Source organism: Muntiacus reevesi, chromosome X (assembly GCF_963930625.1).
Source record: "Muntiacus reevesi chromosome X, mMunRee1.1, whole genome shotgun sequence".
Taxonomy (NCBI): Eukaryota; Metazoa; Chordata; class Mammalia; order Artiodactyla; family Cervidae; genus Muntiacus; species Muntiacus reevesi.
Window position 1 is genome coordinate 102,992,486 of NC_089271.1, and position 26,476 is coordinate 103,018,961.

The following is a 26,476-nucleotide window of genomic DNA, read 5'->3' on the forward strand; positions in this document are numbered from 1 at the left end:
TTCTTCTTTCTTCGTTCTGTTCCTTATAATCAGCCTATATAGCAGAGATTCTTTTGACTTTATTATGTCTTTGGTTGTTTAAAGAGAAAAAGACCTTTATGAAAGAGCTTTTGTTCTTTATAACCACGTTATCTTCTACTCTTATTTTTAAATGCTTTGTCATTTCAATTAACTTACTGCCTAAGAACTAAGTAATCTTACACTAGTAAAATGTTCAACTCTCCTCTGACAACTTTTGATTTTGTCTTTTTTAAGATCAGCTATAAAAGTAGACTTAACAGAAGCAAAAGATATTAAGAAGAGGTGGTAAGAATACACAGAAGAACTGTACAAAAAAGATCTTCACGACCCAGATAATCACGATAGTGTGATCACTCACCTAGAGCCAGACATCCTGGAATGTGAAGTCAAGTGGGCCTTAGGAAGATTCACTACAAACAAAGCTAGTGGAGGTGGTGGAATTCCAGTTGAGCTATTTCAAATCCTAGAAGATGATTCTGTGAAAGTGCTGCACTCAACATGCCAGTAAATTTGGAAAACTCAGCAGTGGCCACAGGACTGGAAAAGGTCAGTTTTCATTCCAATCCCAAAGAAAGGCAACGCCAAAGAATGCTCAAACTACCGCACAATTGCACTCATCTCACATGCTAGTAAAGTAATGCTCAAAATTCTCCAAGCCAGGCTTCAGCAATACGTGAACCATGAACTTCCAGATGTTCAAGCTGGTTTTAGAAAAGGCAGATAAAGCAGAGATCAAATTGCTAACATTCACTGGATCATCAAAAAAGCAAGAGTTTCAGGAAAACATCTATTTCTGCTTTATTGACTATGCCAAAACCTTTGACTGTGTGGCTCACAATAAACTGAGGAAAATTCTGAAAGAGATGGGAATATCAGACCACCTGACCTGCCTCTTGAGAAATCTGTATGCAGGTCAGGAAGCAACAGTTAAAACTGGACATGGAAGAACAGACTGGTTCCAAATAGGAAAAGGAGTATGTCATGACTGTATACTGGCACCCTGCTTATTTAACTTATATGCAGAGTACATCATGAGAAACACTGGGCTGGAGGAAGCACAAGCTGGAATCAAGATTGCCAGGAGAAATATCAATAACCTTAGATATGCAGATGACACCACCCTTATGGCAGAAAATGAAGAAGAACTAAAGAGCCTCTTGCTGAAAGTGCAAGAGGAGAGTACAAAATTGGCTTAAAGCTCAACATCCAGAAAACTAAGATCATGGCATCTGGTCCCATCACTTCACAGCAAATAGATGGGGAAACAGTGGAAGCAGTGGCTGCTGACTTTACTTTTCTGGGCTCCAAAGTCACTGCAGATGGTGACTGCAGCCATGAAATTAAAAGACACTTACTCCTTGGAAGGAATGTTATGACCAACCTAGACAGCATATTAAAAAGCAAAGACATTACTTTGTCAACAAAGTCCGTCTAGTCAAGGCTGTGGTTTTTCCAGTGGTCATGTATGGATGTGAGAGTTGGACTGTGAAGAAGGCTGAGCACCGAAGAATTGATGCTTTTGAACTGTGGTGTTGGAGAAGACTCTTGAGAGTCCCTTGGACTGCAAGGAGATCCAACCAGTCTATCCTAAAGGAGATCAGTCCTGGGTGTTCATTGGTAGGACTGATGTTGAAGGTGAAACTCCATTACTTTGGCCACCTGATGTGAAGAGTTGACTCATGTGAAAAGACCCTGATGCTGGGAGGGATGGGGGGCAGGAGGAGAAGAGATGACAGAGGATGAGATGGCTGGACGGCATCACCGAGTCGATGGACATGAGTTTGAGTAAACTCTGGGAGTTGGTGATGGACAGGGAGGCCTGGCGTGCTGCGGTTCATGGGGTCACAGAGTCGGACATGACTGAGCGACTGAACTGAACTGAGCTGATACTACTATTAAATAATGAAACCTATTCATTTTAAAAGCAGAAGAGGAAAGCTACCAGATTTAAGTTAATGATTAGAAAAAGAGATAAATTTATATGAACAAAATATATAAAATATGATATGCAGCATAACATTTCTATGCAAAATAAAAAGAAACCAAGAATAATAAATTGTGAACTATAAAACATCTACCCTTTCAAATAATATAGAAGTATACCAATAGTGCTTACATGCTGACCTCAAAGGTTTCCCAAAAGGAAACCAGCACTTTTGAAACACTATCTTCAGCTGAATTATTCTCAAACTTCATTCCATAAATTCATATATAAAGTCTTCAGCACTTGTCTTCCCAGTGCACCAAAGTGCTCGGGGCTGGTGCACTGAGACCCAGAGGGATCGGGTGGAAAGGGAGGTGGGAGGGGGGATCAGGATGGGGAATACATGTAAATCCATGGCTGATTCATGTCAATGTATGGCAAAAGCCACTGCAATATTGTAAAGTAATTAACCTCCAACTAATAAAAATAAATGAAAAAAAAAAAAAAAGGACTTAGGATAACTATACTACAAATGTGCTCTAACTTCACCAAAACCATGTATTACTTCTCTCCTGTTGCATTTGGAACTTCAATTTATACTGGGCAAGTTATCTGACATCTCTGTATTTCAGTGCCCACAATCTTAAAATGAGGATGACAAACCCCACCCTCAGAAGGTTGTTTTGTGGATTAAATGAGTGAACACATGTAAAACAATCAGAATAGTATATGGCACACAGCAAATATTATTTTGCATGCAACAGTACAAGCTATGAAACATATCATGAAGTAAAACTAACAACATTTCTCAAACTCAAGATGAATATTTGTTTTTTAAAAGTTTTTTTTATATAAAACTCAGAAAAAACTGAAGACTAGAAGCCTTTTAAAAGCATTTCCAAATCAACTTTTTCTTATTGTTGGAAATTAGACAGCTTCTTGCCTTTTTATTCCCCATTCCTAACACTGACTTCAAACTGAAACAGACACTTAAAATGGAGGATGAGGAGAAAGGATCCATATAATACATTTAGCCTGTGAGGCAACAAAAAATATTAAAATGGCCATATTATAAAATTTTATTTCTAGGCACAAACCAAAGCTATCTCAAACAAAGAAATACAACTTTCCATTAAAATTGGCTTTTTTCAAGGGAGGGATAGAGTTTCTCATTAACATTGTAAGGAATAGAATTAGACCTTTAAAGTCCCTTCTAGCTACAAAATTCTTTGACTATATGAATACAGGAAGCCTTAGAGAGCAAAAACTGGGAATTAGAAATACAACAAAGATATTACTTTTAGTGGAGTAAATAGAGATTGATGTAAAGATACGTTACTAATCCTTTCTATTTTCTAAAACAAGAACATATATATTTCTGCTGGAATAGTTTTTGGTCAAGCACTGTTAAAGTCTCAAACTCCTCCTATCTTTTTTTAACACTTATAGAGGAGAAAGGACTATGCTGCTGCTGCTAAGTCACGTCAGTCGTGTCCAACTCTGTGTGATCCCATAGACGAATCAAATCATAATAAACAGAACTTTAGAGGAAGAAGAAACAGTGAAAACTTATTTAACGCATGCCAAATAATCTTAAAGTCATTTCTAAAAGTAATTTTTGTAAAAATCAAAATCATGACAAAAGATAATCAACATAAGATATACCTATGTTTTGTAGAATTCCAACAAGTTTTTCTCTTTTTGAGTACTGGCCAACTTGAAGAATAGTCTGCTGAACATCTGTACATGTGCCACCCACTTGTCCAACGGCAACAAACAAATAATTTGACTTTAAAAACTTCCCAGCCAACCTTGAAAGACAAAAGAGTATTCCTTAACTTATTCTCTTCTATTAATACTAATAATATTCACTGAATTTCTGCAAGTGGTACTTCAACATTTATAAGCCAGCTTATAACATTTATAAGCCAGATTATAACAGTCATAATAAGAGATGGTAGATATTACATCATCCAAGTATTACTTTCAAATATCATTGTAAAATGTTAGCATTTTTCAAAACATTTATTACAAATGAAAAAGTCTGTGTCAAATGATGGGTAAGTAATTTCAACTGGAAGCCCTGACCACACAAAACTATAGAAAATGTGTATACAACAATAATAAAAAGTATGCTAAACTATCAGACTACAACAAGCAGGAATTTTTTAATTAAAGATTAAAATGCAAACCTACAGCAAAAATTCTGTTCTTCATTCATCACCTTCATATATGTTATTTAAAAGAGCTGTTCCCTGAAAATATGAGCTGTTAAATTAGTATACTCCAAATGAACTATAATATTCTAAGCAAACCAGATCTTAAGTCAATGCTTTTCACATCATGACACAGAAAATGATAATACCTGTAGAGCATAACTGGTGAAAAAACTGAGACCAGGTGAACAGGCCAGGGGCTAGGCCACACCAAGCTGCAGATGCTCTCCCCAAAGTTTGAGGGTATCAGCATCCTGACACACACGACTCACGGATAATATATCATGAAGAAGCCCTGCTTTAGATCACAGCAACATGGGGTGGGGAGCAGCGGAATTGCCAATTACAGAGCAAGTTTGGGAGGAAAAAAGAGAGGTCATGGAGCAGTCCTCCTCTCTCCTACATAGCAATTTCTTACTTTCTAGTTATCTCCTAGCATATCAAGAAAATAGTTCAAACTCTGCAGATCTAGTATCTTAATAAATCACTGCTGCTTCTTTTTCATCTGCTCTCTTACCATAAAAGAAAAACTTCTTGTTCATACACTACTTCTAGAGTCAAGAACCCTTTCATCCAGGCACAAACCTTGACATTATCTGAAATTCTTAATTATCAATCATCCTTTACACTCATTAAAATATATACTGAGTGCCTCATGTGAGGTATATGTGGTATAAGGTATTGTGTGTATAAAGATGAATATGATGGTCTCTGCCTGTGTTGCTCATATCAAACAGCATAAATATAGCTGTATGAAAGCAATTACTATAATTTAAAATATTTTATTAAGTTTACTATTTACATATTTTAATTATTCAATGCTTTACTATAGTAAGTTAGTGCTACAATAGTTAACATTGATTGGACCTTACTATATTACAAGAAAACTGCAAAGTGTTTTAAATAGTTTCTTTCAAAAGACACAGGGTTCCTTTACAAGACGGGCAGGAAATGGATGAAATGATGTCTATTAATTCATGTCATGAATTAATGTCTATTGATTCATGTCAATGTATGGCAAAACCCACTACAATATTGTAAAGTAATTAGCCTCCATCGAATAAAAATAAATGGAAAAAATTAAAAAAAGAAAAAAACCATTAAAAATAATTAAAAAAAATAAACCTCTTTTAAAGTTTTTTTTTTTTTTTAAAGAGTCTTCAAGTTTAAAGCTTGATCTAAGGAAGCAGCAAGCAAGAACATGAAACAGGGATGACTAAGGAAAAGCACTCTGTGCAGAAGAAGAAATAAGGATAAATAATGAAGAGGAACAGAATTTGGCTTGTGTAGCCAATAGGAAATACTCTAAATAAACCAGGAAAACATCATCCCAAGGAATAAAGTGGCAAATGAAGCAAAAACTGTCACATATAAAAGTATTTAAAAGCTGGTTAGTCTGTGGAAATGGAAAGACATGGGAGAATTTATTTTAAATAAATGACGATAAAGATCAGACTTAGTTTTGCACTTTTAACAGCCCAAAAGTCAAACTACAGACATATTAAAAAGCTACTATCAATGAGCAGAGGGGAACTGAAAAGGACCTAAAATAAGGTGGTAAACAGAGAAGAAACTAACAAATTTGCAATATTTTAGAGATAACTGCCAAGTTGAATACTTTTGAAGAGCGGAGGGAGGAATCAACATGCTTCAGATGACTTTGGTTTCGAAAGACCTCGAAGCCAACAAGGAAAACTGGAAAGATAAAAAGAGGGAGTTGAAGAAGAGGTTCAATTTTGTACCTGATGAACATGAGTTACTGGTAATTCATCGAAGAGGAAAAATAATCCTGAAGAGTTAAATCTAAAAGTCTGAAGCCGAGGAGAGAGATTAAGCATACAGGTAATAATCAGGTTGTTTTTTTTTAAATATTAACTAATACAAGTTAGTACATTAACTTATACAAGTTTCTTCATGTAGTTTGAATATTAATCCCTCATTGAACATATTGTTTACAAATATCTTCTCCCAATCAGTACACTGTCTTTGGGTTTCTTCATGATTTCTTTCATAGCGTAAGACGAACAACCCAAGTTTTTTAAATGGGCAGAGGTCCTGAATAGACATTATCCCAAATAAGATGTACAGATGGCCAATAGGCACGTGAAAAAATGCTCAAGAACACTAATCATCAGGAAAATGCAAATCAAAACTACAATGAGATATCACCGCACACCTGTCAGAATGGCTATTATCATAAAGACAAGAAATAACGAGGGTTGGCAAGATGTGGAGAAAAGAGAATCCACATGCACTGATGGTGGGAGCGTAAACTGGCACAGCCACTATAGAAAACAGAATGGGCATTTTTCAAAAAATTCAAAATACAACTACCTTAGGAAGCAATTCCACTACTGAGTAGCTATCTGAAGAAAATGAAATCACTAAAATGAAAAGATACATGTTTCCCAATGTTCATAGCAGCATTATTTACAATAGACAAGATATGAAAACAACATAAGTGTCCATCAACAGATGAATGCATAAAGAAGATGTGGTACACACACACACAATGGAATATTACTCAGCCACAGAAAATAATGAAAATTTTGCCATCTTCAATAACATGGATGAACCCGGAGCTTAATTATACTTAGTAAAATATGTCAGAAAAAAGCAAATACTGTATGGTTTCACTTGGAAGTGGAATCTAAAAAATAAAACGAAGGAACAAACATAACAAAACAAACAGACTCAGATACTGAGAATAAACCAATGGTCACCAAAAGGGAGGGGACCAGGAGAATAGTAAAAGAGGTGAAAAGGATTGAGTTACAAACTATGAGGTATAAAATAAGTTACAAAGACAGAATGTACAGCATAAGGAACATACTTAACATTTTATAACTTTGTATGGAATATATTTTATAAAATATTAAATTACTAAGTTGTACACTTGAAACTAATATAATATTGTAAATCAACTATACTTCAATCAAAAATTACAGGTATAAGTTTGGGAGTGCATACAGGTAGAAATGCAAGCCAAGGATATGGATGCCACAATGGTTCAGGGAATATGCAGAATGTGAAAAATGGACTTCAGATGGAATAATAGGCAATTTATAACATTTAAAAGCAGATAGTAAAGCAATCATTCAGTAGGAACCAAAGATCTTTATGGAGCATGTGGGTCTGGGAACCAAGGGATACAAGCTAGAGTGGCCCATTTACCATCACTCCCAGTGACCCACATGGGAGATTGTGCTCACTGCACCAACTATAAGTATTGGAGGTCTTGGTTCCCAAAGAGAGAACAGTTCCACCAGAGAAAACAGGGGTTTTACTGAACTGTATAAGCTAGACCTGCTGTATGGGTACTTCAGGTTCCCTCTTGCTAAGGGATTAGCAGGCAGAAAGAAGAGTCACCATTCTCGCAGGAATATGTCATGCGAACCTCAGAACTCACAGACCACACAGTGTATGTATGATACTCAGATATCTGTCAACAATTAGTACATACATTTTTTTTCTAACACAAGTTCAATTCCCCCAAACTCTATAATTTGGGGTCAAAGAGGGGGCACCACCATAAAAATAATTTCATTTAGTAAGCACTTACTAAATCCTAGCGAGGTGCTACGTGCTCTCATTTTCTCACTCACACAACCACATACACTAGTAACATGTGATGCTAATGCAAAGCCAGGAATTAAGGTAAGAAACAATGAAAAATATAGTGAACTTTTTAGAAATACTTTTACTTTTAAACTATCCATGTTATAATCTCTCAAGAATAAGATATTCACATTGTTTCTCCTGCTGTAAAACCATTTTAGTACACAGCAGCTACTTCTAAGAAGAAAAAATTTACCTTTGAATTTCTTCTGGAAAAGTTGCACTGAACATAAGGGTCTGACGCTGTTCCTTTGACGGCATTCCTGGGCAGGAAATTAACTTTTTCATCTCTGGTCCAAAACCCATATCCAGCATGTGATCAGCTTCATCCAAGACTAAGTATTTGACTTGTCTGAGACCAATCTTTTAGGATATTTTCAAGGGTTAGAGCAGAGAGTGCATACTAGTTAGTACAGTAGTTGATATATTCAATGAAAATATTCTCATCAAGTCTAACTATTAACATATTCTCAAAGATGAAGATTAGAAATCAATGCATACAATGATGAGACCACTGTTACGGTTAGCTAATAATATTAGCGTTCATTTCATTTCTCAATTTTGTCTTATAAAACATTTCATAAAACTGAAAGAAACCAAAACATTTAGATCAGTATTACACAATAGACCTTTCTGTAATCACTTAAATATTCTATATCTTCAGTATTAGCCAGTAGCCATATGCAGCTATTAAGCACCTGAAATGAAGTTAGTGTGCCTGAAGAACGAACTTTTAATTTTATATCAGTTAAAATGTAAATATCCACACGTAGCTAGTGACTACTGTATTGGACAGCACATATCTAGATTATATCATCTGATAAAGTCAGGCTATTTAATGTAAGAAAGAAAATTTCTTAATAGCATGACATTATCAAGTGGCCTATAACTGACAAATTTATTTCTAACTCCTTTAAACCCTTAATAAATCCCCAATTCTCTAACCACTCAGCAACAAATGGAAAACTTTTCTTACCTATCATGAATATTTAGTGCTAAAAACAGAAGCACATATTTGCAAAAAGAAAACAAGTGATTTTGTTACCCTATGGAAGATGGGAAACAAGGTGGGAAATCAAGGTGAATTTCTCTGGATACTCTTAATAAGTACCCTAAGAAAAATTCCTTTCTGCAGAAAGAGCATATTTTTAATAATCCCTTTAAAGAACAGCCTTAAAAAGCAAAGCAGGGTCATGAAAGTGAACTGAAAATACTGATACAGAGATGTAATAATGTGGTATGTGAATACGGAAAATAAATAGCCCTCAAATCGCTCTCCAAAGACAGAAAATTAACAATCCTGGATAATATCACTCTCACACTTAAAACAGGAGAAAAAATTACTGATACCACAAAGGTTTTCTTCCAGGAAAAAAAAAAAAAATGATTTCCTCAAGACATATACGAAACTAGAAAAAAGCACTGACTTCATTTTTCTCCCAGTAGAGTGGGTCTAGGATATGGATTCTGGAATCAGATCCAGATTCTAACCCTATCACTTACTAGAGCTAACTTAGAGATTAAAATAAATTACATAATCTCACTAAAAGTTTGTTTTCCCAAGTATAAAATGGAAAATACTATTTACCTATTTGTATTAAAAGAAAGCATTCAAGGAATCAGATGGGAGCCTAATATACAAATGGTGCTGTAATGAACATACATGTCTTTACACAAGTTCCTCTCTTTCCCAAACAAAACAATTACTAGTCAATCTCACAGTCCTGTTATCCCTCTAGAGCCTACCTTTTCTTTGCCTATGATATCCATCAGTCTCCCAGGAGTAGCACATAATATATTACAGCCTTGTACTATTTGTCGAATTGAATGCCTCAACTGGGTTCCCCCATATGTGACAACTGCTCTTACGCAAGTCCTGTTGACAATAAAAATAAATGTCATTTTCTAGTTGCTTGAAAATTAGTCATTTGTTTTTAATGAGATGTAAAATGAAATCCATGAAGAAAAAGCTAATACATTCAACATTCTTTTACAATTCTTCCCAGAAAGTTGAAAAGCTGAGGGAAAAAATATTTGCAACCTGCCTGACAGAGCTCTTTCAGAAACAATGATAAACACAACCAACACCCATACAACAGGCCAACAATATGAACAAATGTTCATTAAAAATACAGACGGTTTTTAAACACTTTAAGTTCAATATTACTTTTTAAAGCAATAATGCAAAACAAATGAAGTCTAACAAAATTTTCCCGCAAGTGTGATAATGCCATGTCAGCCAGTGTAGGGAAACTGGCACTCAGGGGGATAAACTGATATAATCTCTTTCACAATTTTAGTCTCTATTAAAATTTTAAAACTTATTTCTCCCAATAAATTAAGGAATTTTCCCTTCAGATATATCCCCACAAAGGGGCAAAGATGACTGTGTAATATATTCACTGCTAACATGATATTTAGTATCAAAAGACTGAAAATTATCTAACAAGAAAAAACAGAATTATAGGCCTTCCGTACAAAGAACACTGAGCATCTATAAAGATGAGTACAGTTCTATAGTAAGTGTTAGCTCCAACATATACCATTTTTTTTAAAGGATGGCAACCAAACTTAGTATGCTAGGATTTGTTGAGAGGAGGATTAAAGTGCATACATGTGCACCAGCTCTTTCTATAGTATTTCACATAAAACCATAATAGTGTATAAACTCTGAAGAGGAGGATTAAAGATAGACAGTTAGACACTTCTCAGTTTTTTGCCACAAAAATGTTCCAACAAATATCCACATACTAATACACATTTTGTGCATACATATTATCTGAAATATTATTTTTTTTTTAAAAGAAAACTTTTATCTTTTACTTGATTTAAAAGCTCGAAGAGCAACACAGTACATGGGGGTCAGTAAGAAATAAACACTGGTATAAGCAATGAACTACTTCTTACAAAAAAGATCTGTCAAGCTTGACATTAAAAGAATTTTAATAATTTTAGTTTTTTCTCCTCTAATTTCAAACAAACTGATTTATACAAAATAAAAGCTGAAGGTTCTAGATAGAAAGCTCTAAAGAACTGTACAGAAAAAGACTAATATACCAACAGATAAATGGGTAGACAACAAATGGATAATTCACAGGGAAAATGTACAAAGCATTCAAAAAGTAGTTCAACCTCTCAATAACCAAATAAATGAAAACATGAAGATAGCTGTAGTGATTTTAAAATATGTACACAAATTCTTCAATACACCTTCCTTTAAATATAGATCCTAACTCCCTCCTCCAAAGATGTGTGCAAGGCTGGCTTCATAGGTATAGAACCTGTGCAGTAATACAGAGTCCTATGCTTAAAAAAGACCTGAACTTGGTTTAATATTCTATTTGCTGCTTTAAAATTCATCCTAATTTTTTAACAAAGGACCTTGTACTTTCATTTTGGGCTAGTTCTCACAAATTATATAGCCAGTCCTGAGGATGAGCTAGATTTAGTGACCTGTTTAGTAAGGAACAGAGTACAGCAAAAGTGACTGCAACTGTCTTACAAAAGTCACAGAAACCTCCTCCTTGCTCTTTCTCACTGACCCTTCAATCTAATGAAGCCAGCTGTCATTTCCTAGAGACAACCATTCTTACAGAGAGATCCAATAAAGCCAGATGACTATAATTCTGGATGACATCTTGTCTGCAACCTCTTGAGATGCCAAGCCAGAAACACCCAGCTAAACCGTTCCTCAATTCCTAACCCTCAGAAACTGTAAATAATATGTATTGTTTTGAGCAACTAGGTTTTACGGTGAGCAGCAACAGATAACTAATCCAATACCAAATAGTGGCAAAGTGTATAGTGAAGTTGGCATTTTCAAATACTGCTGGTAGAATGCAAGCTTTAAAATAACTTCATATTTTTAACATTAAATCTATAGAAACAACTTAAATCTCCCAAATAGAGAAATAAAATACAAACACATGGACAGTCTTACAGTCATTAAAAATTAGGTCTGATTGTTAAATAAGCAGTTATCCATTTTATGAAGTTACGGGTTAAAGGAGAGAAAATTATTAGGAACACCATAAACTCATGTTTAAACATATACTTAAAAACTACCAGAAAACACATGAATATGTACACTGTCTTATTGTTCTACTTCTATCACCATCTGATTTTTAATAAGCATTTAAAAAAATAGATTCTATAAACAAGATTATGAAAAAGTCAACTTCAGTCAGGTAACACCACATTAAATTATATGACTGCATTCTTTTTCATGTACTGAGTTCCTCCCAAAATAAATACAATAATTCTCTAAAGAAAAACTTGTTTGTGAGTGGCATTCCAGATGTACTTACCCAAAAGAAAATTTTCTGGCTTCTGAATAGATCTGACTGATCAACTCTCGAGTTGGTGCTACAATAATACACTCTGGTTCCTGCAGTTCTTTAGAATGACTGGCAGTTATTCCATCACGCATCATATGAGCCAAAATTGGCAAGAGAAAAGCTGCCTAGAAGTTAAATTGCATAACTTACAAATTTATAGGGAATCATTCTTTTCCCTATGGCAACCTATTCCTCATGTCTTTATATCCCTTAGCTTCTTCTTTCATCTTTTTGATAAATTTAAAATGTGAAAGGGAAATAATATTTATTTCAATGAGTATCTAACATTTTGGTCATCATTCTCATATTATACAATATAAGATGTTTGATAAAGTTAATCTATCTTATGTGTTTTTTAAAAAACAAACACAACCAAAGATTCTACATAAACAAACATTAACGTATTTTGAGAGGTAAATGAGGAATGTAGCATTTAGTATAAATGCTTGCTTTTGAGGTAGAAATAAAATCAGAATGCATGACAAAAGTGGTCCACAAGAGCAAAAATTGGGAAAGCATTCATTTGACTCACTAAACATATCACCCTCATAAACGTTACATATGGCAAGAGAAACATGGTGCTACAGTTTTCTTATTAAATAAGACACTAAAATCTACCTCCAAAACCACATTTAAGTCACACATTAGCTGCTATATTGTACAGCTTATTTTCACTTATTTTTCTTTCAACTCTACTATGGAGAATTTTTAAGACTAATATAGTATGAAGCAAGACTATGATCCTGGAAATGACAGTCTTTAATGCTCATCTCATGGAACCCTATTTAATTCACAAATCTCACAGTTTAGTCCTAAGACCAACTGGGTCCCATCAGAGTTCTTTTAGAATTAGCATAACAGAGGTCACTTCGTACTAAGGACCAGGTACAGTACATAGACAACAACAGTACATACAGCTATTTCTCATTCTCTTGACTCCAAAACTGTATCAGCAATTCCACTGTTGTTGTTAGTGGCCAACTCGTGTCCAACTCTTTTTGACCCCATGGACTGCAGTACGTCAGGCTGCTTTACTATCTCTCGTAGTTTGCTCACACTCATGTCCATTGAGTTGGTGATGCCATCCAACCATCTCATCCTCTGTCGCCCCCTTCTCCTCTTGCCTTAATCTTTCCCAGCATCAGGGTCTTTTCCAATGAGGTGGCTCTTCACATCAGGTAGCCCAAGTATTGGTGCTTCAGCATCAGTCGTTGCAGTGAATACTCAGGACTAATTTCTTTTAGGATTGATTGCTTTGATCTCCCTGCTGTCCAAGGGACTCTCAAGAGTCTCCTCCAGCACCACAGTTTGAAAGCATCAATTCTTTGGCTTTCAGCCTTCTTTAAGGCTCTCACATCCATACATGACTATTGGAAAAATCTTAGCTTTGACTGTAAGGACCTTTGTAAGCAAAGTGGTAAATTTCTGCTTTTTAAAATGCTGTCTAGGTTTGTCATAGCTTTTCTTCCAAGGAGGTAGTGTCTTTTAATTTCGTGGCTGTAGTCACCGTCCACAGTGATTCTGGAGCCCAAGATAATAAAATCTGTCACTGTTCCCACTTTTTGTTTTCCATCTATTTGCCATGAAGTGATGGGAAAAACTTTACATTACATAAATTATTTTTCCCATGCTCTTATAATCAAAGGTCTTATAACCTTTGGTGCTTTGACTCTCAGTTATTAAATATTATGTCCCACAGAAGGAGCTGAATACACTTATAAACATCTATGAACTGCAAAACACTACTCTAGAAATAGTTCAAAATTCTTTCGTCAAAAGTACACAAACTTCAATAAAACCAGAAATCAGAGGCAAAAACATGAGTATTTATGACAGTTCACTAAAATCATCTACTTGGGAAGAACCAAAGTTCAAAAAATGACAGCTTGAATACTAGGCTAACTATATGTAGGGAAGTAACTTACAGTCTTTCCAGAGCCTGTCTGAGCACATGCCATCAAATCTCGTCCTCTTAGTATAATAGGAATACTGTATTTTTGCACAGGAGTAAGCTTAGTATAACCAGCTTTAGCAATGTTCTTATTCAATATCTGACAAAGATTAGCTTCTTCAAAAGTCTAAAAAAAATCAGGGGGCAGTGGTTAAATGCCATGTATCATACACTAGTCATGCCATAAACATATTCCATTTGAATTAGTTTCAAGTTGTTAATTCTATTTTATGTAATACATATGCCCCCATTCAAAAGTAATATCTAGAACCTCTATGCGACTACTTGATAGAATTAAGGAATATTCCATATAGACAATGGCTCTAAAACCTTTTTCAGCACCCTTAAAACCTGTGAGATACAAATAACTCTGATCAATAAAGCAGTTCATTATCAACAGGAAAACTCTGGGCTCCCCGATTCCTTAGAAAATCACTCCTCTAAGATGCACTTTCTCACATACGTAGAAAGCAGAAATATTGAAGCTTTAGGAAAAGTATCCTTTTTAATAAATTTAAATGAAGCTGCCATCCTAGTTTGAGGAGGTGGGGAGGAAATATAGTACCCTCTCTTTCAACACAGCAATTAATTATAATGTAGATGCTAGATATGATTCTAAATTTCTCATTAAATACTAAAGATGAAGTTTTTGTATTCTTTAATATCAAATTAAAGAAATGTTCCACATTTTTAAAAAAGAAAGTTTGTCTCACAGCCATTACAGAAACAATTATTATACTGACCAGAATTGCTGGTGGTGGATCATGTCCAGATACTTCTACAAGAATAGTATCATATTTGTCAAAGTTTATGCATTTCTGATAATGTGCAAAGATGGAGTCCTCATTTTCAGGTGAAGGAGGTGGTACGTAGGTCACTTTTTGTCCTCAGAATTTAAAAGACAATTTACATTATAAGGATTAAAATAAAAATAAAAGGGAAAACAGACAAAAACCAACAAACTCAAATTCAAAACAACATGCAAATTCCTGGGCTTCGCTGGTGGCTCACTGGTGAAGAATCCACCTGCCAATGCAGGAAACACGAGTTCGATTCCTGCCCCAGGAAAACCTCACATGCCACAGAGCAACTAAGCCCATGCGCAGCCTGTGCGCTAGAGCCCAGGAGCTGCAACTACTGAGCCCATGTATCACAACTACTGAAGCCCGTGCACCTTAGAGCCCATGCTCTGCATCAAGAAAAGCCACCACAATGAGAAGACCACAACTAGAGAGGAGCCCTCAGTCTCCGCAACTAGAGAAAAGCCTGTGCAGCAACGAAGACCCAGCACAGTCAAAAGTAAATAAATAAAATTACAAAACAAAGTTCCCAAGGTTTACCATTAAAGTTTTTACTTCAAACTTTTTAAAGTTATCTCTTTAAATATTCTGCATTTGTATATATACACACACACACACACACACACACACACACACACACACACATATATATATATACTAATGTAATATACATTTATGTGGATCACACAAAAATTAACATACCCTGAGTGTCACCACTTTCTCCTCCTTTAGCTTCTGACTTCCAAGAATCTTAAAAGGAATCAAACGAAAACAAGACAAATGGTTTTTAAAATCGAGGGGTAAAACAATACTCACTATAAAAATCAAATACCTGATCTAAAGTAAAACTTACTCTTTCCAGAGCCTGTAATTACTTCTTCATTTAAACCTTTGTAACCACCTATTAAAGAAACACACAGTGACAGCCAGTTAATATACAAGACTGTGTATATCTTTATTTTTGTTTTTTGTTTTCAAAGAGAAAAAGTTGTAAACACGGATGGTCCCTTCGAACAAATAATATTTGAGACAATTAAGATAAATAGAATCCTGAATATTTTAAGTTCCCTTAGCACTCAAAATGCTGACTTTATGCAGATTACAATGTTATAACATATTAGTATCTCCTTGTTTAAGCTGTTTTGTCTCTTTCTATTCCTATATTCCTCAACAAAGGAATATATTTTCTAAGAGGAACTAAAAGTCCATCTCTGCTTAGTCCATATAGGTTCTATGATTTGCTAGGACTCAGAATACAGTCACAACTATAGCTGTGACTTATTACATAGAAAAGATATGAAGCAAAATGAGCAAAGGAAAAAAGGGTATGGAGAAAAGGCCAGAGAAGACCAGGTGCAAGCTTTTAAGAGTCACTCCCACTGGGGTCATACAGGACGAGTTGTGACAACATGCTGAAAATGTTTACCAGAGCAATTTAGAGATTCAATATTCAGGGTTCTTATGAGGGGCTGATAAAGCAGGCAGGCACCTTCTGCCTGGCATGTACCAAATTTCCCAACTCCCAGAAGAAAAGGGGGTATTCATTATAAACCACATTGTTTTACAAACCACTGAGGTACAGTGGACCACTCACACTGGTTAAGGGTGTTGAGACCCCTCCCAAAATCCAAGTTCCCAGAAGCCAGGGAAGGGTCTTGTAAGAAGGACTTTCCAAGAAGACCAGTCAGGCCTATCATGTTAACTCTTTTCCACACACTACCTTTCTGGTTTCTAGACAAGGAGTCACTGACTGTGCCACTTTCAGGTACTAACACAGAAAGAATCAGGACTGTAATAGCTTTGGAAAGGCTAACATATAGCACTTTTATATGTGCACTCTCTAACTTTCTTGTCTTGTATGTCCACAGGTCTTCAAACCCGTTTTCAAACAAGATCTAAGAATTTGTATAAAATATGGTTTAGCCATTCATAATCTTTTCCTACACTGGAGAAACCAAGAATCTGAAAGAGTGAAGCAGGGAAAAGTGGTTCAAGGGAACTGCCACTCTGAATGCTCTCAGACTAATAATGATCACAGAATTTTTCAGAGATATTAAACAAGCTTTATTGTTTTACTAGTCTGGAAAATATTTTAACTTTTATATGAAATTTAAGCATTTTTAACTCTGAGATTTTTTTAATAGTATAAAACTATCTATAGTGAACTTTCTTTTTCCCCGACACCAAGCTAACTATCTCATAAGAAAGATTAATATAAGAATCTGTAAACATAGATTACATCTCAGTCTTTAACATTTGCACGGTAACTCCCTTTCATGGTTATGTTATTTATTAAGCAGTTATTTATTGATGAATTTTAGGTGATTTTCAGTTTTCACGTATTATACATGAAGCTTAAGTGAGCATCCTTTTACATGCACTGAGCATATACACCTACAGTATATAATGGAACTGCTGGACTAAAGAGTAGTAGTAAACAACTGGCTTCCCCTGGAGAAGGAAATGACAACCCACTCCAGTATTCTTGCCTCGAAAATCCCATGGACAGATGAGCCTGGTGGGCTATAGTCCACAGGGTTGCAAGAGTCAGACACAACACAGCGACTAAACAACAAAAGTAAACAACTTCTCCAAACTGGCCATGCAAATGTATACTCCTCAAAGTGTGTATAAAAGCACCAACAGTTACCTTTAACTTCAAAAGTTAAACTTGGATTACAGTCATTTTAACCACTTACAGGTAAACCAAATAAGAACTTACCTCGTCCACTTCCACGACCACTTCTGCTTTGGAAAGTGTCACCATTACCTGTAAGGCATTGTTTTACAGAAATATTCAGAGGAAACACAGCTCCTCTTCAAGCACATAAAATATATAGCTATTTCTTTTCAAATATTGAGTAATTTCTCAGGATTCCTAGACCCTTAACCCACCCATCTCCTAATTCTATATTTAACTAAAACCCTTTTCTCGTCTGAACATTTTATTTAAACACTTCATATTTAGGACAATTTCGGGTTCACAGACACATTAAGAGGAAAATGCAGAGACTTCCCAGATACTTCCAGTCCTCACACCTGCATGCTCCACACCCCCCTGACATAATCAACGCTCCCCACAAGAGAGGTATTTTGTTACAGTTGATAAACCTATACTGGCACAACATAATCACCCAAAGTCCATGGTTTACATTACAGCTCATTCATGGTACTGTACAGTGTTTTTTATGTTTGCATAAATGTATCATGGCATGTCTCCATCATTATAGTATCATACACAGTAACTTCACTACCTGAAAAATTCTCAGTGCTCTGTCTGTTCATCCCTTCCCTGACCCCTAGCAACCACACAATTTTTTTCAGCCCTCTTCTTACAGTTTTGCCTTTTACAGAATGTCATACAGAGTTGGAATCAAACAGTACACTGTCTTTTCAGATTGGCTTCTTTCACTCAGTAGCACATATTTAGAGCTTCCCCAGTGGTTCAACAGTAAAGAATCTGCGTGCAATGCAGGAGTCACAGGAGATGCAGGTTCAATCCCTGGGTTGACAAGATGCCCTAGAGGAGGGCATGGCAACCCACTATAATATTTCTGCCTAGAGAATCCCATGGACAGAGGAGCCTGGCGAGCTATAGTCCAAGGGGTTGCAAAGAATCTGACACAACTGAAGTGACTTAGCATGCACGCAGTACGCATTTAAGGCTCCTCCATGTCTTCTCAGGCTTGATATAGCTCATTTCTTTTTAATACCACAGTTCACATAACTACTTTTAAACATTTCATCAACAGAATGCTTCTTTTTGTCCCCCAATTTCTCATCAAATTCCATCAGAATCCTTTCTTTGAAACCAAAGGAAACTTCATTTTCCTTCTTCTAATTAAAAGTATAATTTATATCTCAAATTAACTGGTAGATAAGAAAGAGGGAATAATTCTCAGAGCACAAATTTTATAAGGGAGGAAAAACTGTCCATTTTCTTTTTGCCTACAAATCTACAAAGCAGAGATAATCATGAACCAATCTAATATACTTAAAAATATATATTAGGTTCAATAATCCTAGAGCTAAAAGCAAATGTGAATGATTAATATTCAGTAGTAAATACTATTTCTCACCTGCACCACTTAATGCTGATCTTCTGGAACCAAAAAGGCCACCAGAGCACTGGGTTCTCTCATCTGGTTCATATTCGTTCTCTAGATTACAGATTAAAAATATAGATTATGTTACTTTTAAAAACTTTTAAGTCATGCAGTAAACAGAAAAAAATCAATTTATGGTGCCATAAGTTAAAAAGATGCAGGATACAATAATTTAAACTTAACAGGAATCATAGTGTTTTTGAAGTATCACACAGAAGGATCTTTCCATAAATTATTTCCTTCAATTATACATTACTTTCTCAAAATTTTATTAAAATTATCTTATAAAAGTAATCACAGCTAATACTACACCACATTATGATATAAGCAAGTTAAATTACCTTTGAAAAGCAGCACTGTTGCTGCCCCTCAAAATTTCACATTACATAATCTTACTGCTTATTCTCCAGAATAGCATCCCTTCGTACCCACTGCACTCAAATCAAACTTTATCAGTCTTAAACAGCAACCCTGTGGATCTCTTCACTTTTTAAAAAGTGACAATTCACTAATCTGCTACATATCTATTAAATCATTATATCAGTTTACGTTTTTATTTTCACTATTCTGTTCTCCTCTGTTAAGAGAGACATGCATTCCAAAAGTGACTTCAGGAGACAATATCTTAGCACCAAGGAAAGACGACTGGAAAAATCTAGGTAGAAAGCCACACTGGTATAAGAAGTTATAATGGTTTCATGAGAATGCCACTTATTTGTAAGGTCGGCCATCTTTATCAAAGCTCTAAAACGCTTCTCAGCATGTAATATTAGAGAACTGCATCACACAAACTGTTAGAAAATTCACATATTCTCATTTAATCTATAAGGAATTACATATGTCTACAAAATAATATTTTGCATAGCATAAGTGATTATGTACCTACCAGCCATTATACTAAACCGTTCTCATAAAGTCATAATAATCTTATATGTGATAGGTGTTATTTTTAATCATTTCTTTAATAAATGAAGCACAGTATATGCAATCCACTACTAACTTGAACTTCCTAGACCAAATCCTCCACGGCAACCTCGGAAACTACCTCTTCCACCTCTTCCACCTCTTCTGGACGATCCTGAAGCTTCTGAATCATTGCCGACTTGATAACCTACAATAGTAAAACACAAACACACAAATGACACAGAAACCAACAAAGAAATCTTGGGGACATGGTGGCCAAGTTAATTTAAGCCTTGCATAACTCAATGATTTTAATATTTTAAGTCATCAACAGATAGTTACTAAAGAGAAATGCTGTGTTTGGCCTATAAATGTTCAACTTTACCAGTAAATAAATAAAAGCTATGATCTTTTTTTTCTTAAATCCACTGTGTGCTTTGCGGACAAAACCTAAAAATGACTAAAAAGAAAAAGTGACACCTATAAACAATGTGGTGCTGGAGAAGACCCTTGAGAGTCCCTTGGACTGCAAGGACATCAAACCAGTCAATCCTAAAGCAAATAACTCCTGATTATTCATTGGAAGGACTGATGCTGAAGCTGAAACTCCAATATTTTGGCCACCTGATGCGAAGAACTGACTCATTGGAAAAGACCCTGATGCTGGGAGAGATTGAAGATGGGAGGAGAAGGGGATGACAGAGGATAAGATGGCTGGATGGCATCACCGACTCAATGGACATGAGTTTGAACAAGCTATGGGTGCTGGTGATGGACAGGGAAGCCTGGTGTGCTGAGACCACAGGGTCACAGAGAGCCTGAGTGACTGAACTGAACTGAATGTCCTGAAAATATCAATTAGGTCTAACTGTCCTAATATGTCATCTAGGATCTCTATTGCCTTATCGATTTTCTGTCTGGAAGATTTGTCCACTGACGTCAGTGAGGTGTTAAAGTCTCCTCTATTATTGTATTTGCATCCATTTCTTCCTTTAGGTCTGTTAGTATTTGCTTTCTATATTTCAGTTCAGTTCAGTTGGGCAGTCTTGTCTGACTCTTTGTGACCCCACTGGACTTCCCATCTCTCAGAATTTTCCACAGTTTATTGTGATCCACACAGTCGAAGGCTTTGGCATAGTCCATAAAGCAGAAAGAGATATTTTTCTGGAACTCTTGTGCTTTTTCGATGATCCAGCAGATATTGGCAATTTGATCTCTGCTTCCTCTGCCGCTTCTAAAACCAGCTTGAATATCTGGAAGCTCACGGTTCACGTATTGGTTAAGACTGTCTTGCAGAATTTTGAGCATTACTTTGCTAGCGTGTGAGATGAGTGCAATTGTGCAGTAGTTTGAGCATCCTTTGGTATTGCCTTTCTCTGGGATTGGAATGAAAACTGACCTTTTCCAGTCCTATGGCCATTGCTGAGTTTTCCAAATTTGCTGGCGTGTTGAGTGCAGCACTTTCACAGCATCATCCTTTATGATTTGAAATAGCTCAGCTGGAATCCTGTCACCTCCACTAGCTTTTTTTGTAGTGATGGGCATCTACGTTGCTTCCATGTCCTAGCTACTGTAAACAGTGCTACAATGAACACTGGGGTACACGTGTCTCTTTCCATTCTGGTTTCCTCAGTGTGTGTGTCCAGCAGTGGGACTGCTGGGTCATATGGCAGTTCTATTTCCAGTTTTTTAAGGAATCTCCACACTGTTCGCCAGAGTGGCATACTAGTTTGCATTCTTACCAACAATATAAGACGGGTCCCTTTTCTCCACACCTCCAGCATTTATTGTTTGTAGACTTTTTGATAGCAGCCATTCTGACCAGTGTGAGATGGTACCACATTGTGGTTTTGATTTGCATTTCTCTGATGATAAGTGATATTGAGCATCTTTTCAAGTGCTGTTAGCCATCTGTATGTCTTCTTTGAAGAAATGTCTGTTTAGTTCTGAGTCGTTTATTTTTCTGGTATTGGGCTGCATGAACTCCTTGTGGGTTTTTGAGATTGAAAGTTGCTTTGTTTGCTATTATTTCCTTGAATTCTGAAAACTGTCTTTTCAACCTCCTCATAGTTTCCTTCGTTGTGGAAAAGCTTTTACATTTAATTAGGTCCCATTTTGGGTTTTTTTTTGCTTTTATTTCCATTAGTCTGGGAGGTGGATCATAGAGGATCCTGTTGTTATTTATGTCAGAGTGTTCTGCCTATGTTTTCTTCTAGGAGTTTTATAGTTTCTGGTTTTACATTTAGATCTTTAATTTATTTTTAGTTTATTTTTGTGTATGGTGTTAGAAAGTGTTCTAGTGTCATTCTTTTACAAGTGGTTGACCAGTTTTCCCAGCATCACCTGTTAATAAGATTGTCTTCTTTCTGTTGCATATTTTTGCCTCCTTTGCCAAAGATAAGGTGTCCATAGGTGCGTGGATTTATCTCTGGGCTTTCTATTTTGTTCCACTGATCTATATTTCTGTTTCTGTGCCAGTACCATACTGTCTTGACGACTGCAGCTTTACAGTATAGTCTGAAGTCAGGCAGGTTGATTCCTCCAGTTCCATTCTTTCTTCTCAAGATGCTTTGGCTATTCGAGGTTTTTTGCGCTTCCATATAAATTGTGGAATTATCTGTCCTAGTTCTGTGAAAAAATGTTATTGGTAGCTTGATAGGGATTGCATTGAATCTATAGACTCCGTTGTGTAGTATACTCATTTTCACTATGTTGATTCTTCCAATCCATGAACATGGTATATTTCTCCATCTATTTGGGTCATCTTTTGATGTCTTTCATCAGTGTTTTACAGTTTTCTAAATATAGGTCTTTTGTTTCTTGAGGTAAATTTATTCCTAAGTATTTTATTTTTTTTTGACGTAATGGTGAATAGTGTTGTTTCCTTAATTCCTATATCTATTTTCTCATTGTTAGTGTATAGGAATGCCAGGGATTTATGTGCATTAATTTGATATGAGTTTGGTTTAAATAGCTGCTATCCTGACAGGTCACCATCATTGTAACCTGCTTCAACACCTGAGTCTACTCTCCTACTGCCTTATATCAGAAATCCTGACAATTCACATAGCAGCCTGAAAGCCAAACATGCAACTTCGAGGCTGGGCAAAGGTTTTACAGAAAACCCACTGAATCGAAGGATACACTCTAACATTACACTCTCTCTTCTCTCCCTTCCTTTAATTCTAAGAGGCTCCCAACCCAAAATATTCAAGCCAAAACGTCTCACTAGAAAATTTAAAAAACACCTTTGACAAGGTATCTATTAGTCTGCTTCTCATCCAGTGGATGAAGCCCTTAACCTAAAAACAGTTCTGCATTTTTGCTTTAACACATACCTGATGATGAAGCCAGAGTCCTGTTAAAAGTGTCTCCATTTGCTCCAGAAGAATACCTATCCTGTAAGAAAAAAGAAAACACTAGTTTTCTACTTTGAATAACAACAATGAGTAATCTATCTCATAAATACTAGAAAGTTTTAACAACTGGGTTTTGTCCAGAACAAAATAATTAAAGATTTCCTGGGTCGCTGCATGTTCTTTTATTTACTACTCTAAAACACCTTCACTTTAAAATTCTATGTATAGCATACTAATATATCACTTAAACAATGGTCAGCAAACTATAGCCACAAGCCAAATCGGGTGGGCTACCAGTTTTTATAAATAAAGTTTTATTGGAAAAAAGCCATCCTCAATTCATCTAGGTATGGAACAGGCTGCTTCCTCTCAAACAAGTTTCCAATACTAAAAGCAAAACTTTTGAACAGAGCTCTGAGATTCTTCAAAATCAAATTCAATAATTTAAGTACAAAAAGTGATCTAAAATTTACAGATAACACTTCAATTAACTGACTGAATTAGACAAATCACAATATTTTTGTCAAATAAGTTTCTTTAAATAAACCTAAAGCTGGAGGGAGTGCACCAAGGTAGGTATTAACATCGTCAGGTAATACTTTTGCTCCAAAATTTCTTGCACAAAAGACACTGACTTTTAAAAACTACCTTTATAAAGCTCAAAAGACATTCAGTTATTTTTCTAACTTACTAAAAACATATGATAAAATCTTTGAAATGGCTTGGGATTTTGATAACTGCTACAGTAAAAAGTTCCAATTTATGATTACCATAGATGAAAAGACAAACAAGAAAAGTAATCCAGCTTTCCCTATTTAAAGTGAAACACTGAAGACTTTTTTTCTCTTTTCTAGTATCCAAAATACTACTGGATGTATAGAGCCCCCAAAGAGGCTAGTTTTATAAGTGTTATAACACTCAGCATAGAGCCCCCAAAGAGGCTAGTTTTATAAGTGTTATAACACTCAGCTTCACGTAACTGATAAAAAGTAATGAAACACTCTGGCACCAAACAACTGAAAAATTATTGTTACCAAACAATCTTCAGAAGATGAAATTTAACATCCCACACACATTCTATGGCAAATTTTGAAAAAAAATTTTCAATAGAATTTATCTTTCATCACAAAAATCCTTAATATTTTTCATAATCTTAAAAATAAAGTAACTTCATACTCCCTTCCAGCTACTGTACCATTCTCTGCTCCATTATAGGCAAAAAAATTTGTCTACATTTGCTGCCTCTGTTTTCTCACATTCTGTATTTCCTTCAAGCTACTCTTGCTAGCCTCCATCCTCACCACTGCACTGAAAAAGCTTATAGTAAGCCCATTATGTAATAAAATTACTACTTTTAAGCTTCATCCTGCCAGAGCTCTCAGCAGCATTTGAAACAACAGACTATCTACTTGCTTCTCTGGCTTAGGGAACACCTCCTTCCCAGGTTTTCCTCTTGCCCCATGGCCACTCCCTCCACAGTCTCCTTTGCCAGCTCCCCAGCTAATGTACCTTTAAAATCAAAATGCCCCATAGTTCATGGCAGAACCCTCTAAGTCTGTTTTATTCCACCCAACTTTACCCACCCCACTCTCACAGATTTAAATCGTATTAAAAGAGATAAATTCCAGATTTGTACCTACAGCTCTGATCCCTCTCCTAAGCAACAGCTAATGACTAGTATCCTTACTTAAATCTTTTCTTAGGCATCTGAAATTCAACACTGCAAATACAGAATTCTTGATTTTTTTCCCTCCCAAACTGGTTCACCTTCCAAATATTTCCCATTTCAGTAATGAGCACCATCATCCATCTACTTGCTTCAATATAAAAACTTAGCATCATTCTCTCTTGCGTTCCCCAAATCCAGGCCATCTAGTTCTATCAACTCTATGTCCACTTCTATCTTGAGGGCCCGCTCCCTCTCTTTCTTTTCTCTTTCCTTCTCAGATTTCACTTTCTACAAATGTTGCCTTATCTTACTATAGTTTAGCCATGCTAGAAATTTGTTGCTGTTCAGCCAATCAGTCATGTCCGACACTTTGTGACTCATGCACTGCATCACGACAGGTATCCCTGTCCTTTACCATCTCTGAGAAGTTGTTCAACGTCATGTCCATTGAGTCACATGATGCCATCCAACCATCTCATCCTCTGTCATCCCTTTCTCCTCCTGCCATCAGTCTTTCCCAGTATCAGGGTATTTTCTAATGAGTCAGCTCTTTGGATCAGGTAACCAAAGTATTGGAGCTTTAGTAACAGTCCTTCCGGTGAATATTCAGGATTGATTTCTTTAGGATTGACAGGTTTGATCTCCTAGCAGTCCAAGGAACTCTCAAGAGTCTTCTCCAACATCTCAGTTCAAAAGGATCAATCCTTTGCACTCAGCCTTCTTTACAGTCCAACATTCACATCCATGCATGACTATTCAAAAAACAATAGCTTGTCTAGATGGCCCTTTGTTGACAAAGTAATGTCTCCACTTTTTAATATGCTGTCTAGGTTGGTCATAGCTTTTCTCCCAAGGAGCAAGCATCTTTTAATTTCATGGCTGCAGTCACCATCTGCAGTGATTCTAGAACCCAAGAAAATAGTCTCTCTCTGTTTCCATTGTTTCCCCATCTATTTGCCATAAAGTGATGAGACCACATGCCATGATCTTCGCTTTTTGAATGTTGAATTTTAAGCCCGCTTTTCTACTCTCCTCACTCGCTTTCATCAAGAGGCTCTTTAGTTCCTCTTCGCTTTCGGTCATAGGGCTGGTATCATCTGCATATCTGAGATTATTGGTATTTTTCCCGGGAACTTCGATTCCAGCTTGTGCTACATTCATCTTGGCATTTCACATGATGTACTCCACATATAAGTTATATAAGCAGAGTGACAATATACAGCCTTGACGTACTCCTTTCCCAATTTGGAACCAGTCCATTGTTTCATGTCCAGTTGTAACTGTTGCTTCTGGCCTTGCATACAGGTTTCTCAGGAGGCAGGTCAGCTGGTCTGGTATTCCCATCTCTTTAAGAATTTAACACAGTTTGTAGTGATCCACACAGTCAAAATCTTTAGCGTAGTCAATGAAGCAGAAATAGGTGATTTTTGGAACTCTCTTGCATTTGCTATCCTCCAATGGATGTTGGCAATTTGATCTCTGGTTCCTCTGCCTGTTCTAAAACCAGCTTGAACATCTGGAAGTTCTCGGTTCCTGTTGAAGCCTAGTTTTGAGAATTCTGAGCATTACTCT

General features: G+C 36.1%; 2 protein-coding genes across 2 annotated transcripts in view; one reads left to right on the top strand and one right to left on the bottom strand.

Annotated features, from left to right (window-relative positions):
* LOC136154141 (interleukin-31 receptor subunit alpha-like) overlaps positions 1-26,476 on the top strand; it is an 87,907-nt gene that overhangs the window by 55,118 nt on the left and 6,313 nt on the right. The window lies entirely within an intron of this gene.
* LOC136153834 (probable ATP-dependent RNA helicase DDX4) overlaps positions 1-26,476 on the bottom strand; it is a 37,920-nt gene that overhangs the window by 6,598 nt on the left and 4,846 nt on the right. The window contains exons 2-13 of the mRNA XM_065915937.1: positions 23,215-23,275; positions 19,974-20,084; positions 18,947-19,027; positions 17,590-17,637; positions 15,721-15,768; positions 15,570-15,617; positions 14,811-14,953; positions 14,042-14,194; positions 12,087-12,241; positions 9,526-9,655; positions 7,976-8,142; positions 3,611-3,756 (exon numbers count right to left, since the gene is read on the bottom strand). Of these exons, the coding sequence (XP_065772009.1) occupies positions 3,611-3,756; positions 7,976-8,142; positions 9,526-9,655; positions 12,087-12,241; positions 14,042-14,194; positions 14,811-14,953; positions 15,570-15,617; positions 15,721-15,768; positions 17,590-17,637; positions 18,947-19,027; positions 19,974-20,084; positions 23,215-23,275 (1,291 nt within the window). The remainder of the gene's footprint in view (positions 1-3,610; positions 3,757-7,975; positions 8,143-9,525; positions 9,656-12,086; positions 12,242-14,041; positions 14,195-14,810; positions 14,954-15,569; positions 15,618-15,720; positions 15,769-17,589; positions 17,638-18,946; positions 19,028-19,973; positions 20,085-23,214; positions 23,276-26,476) is intronic.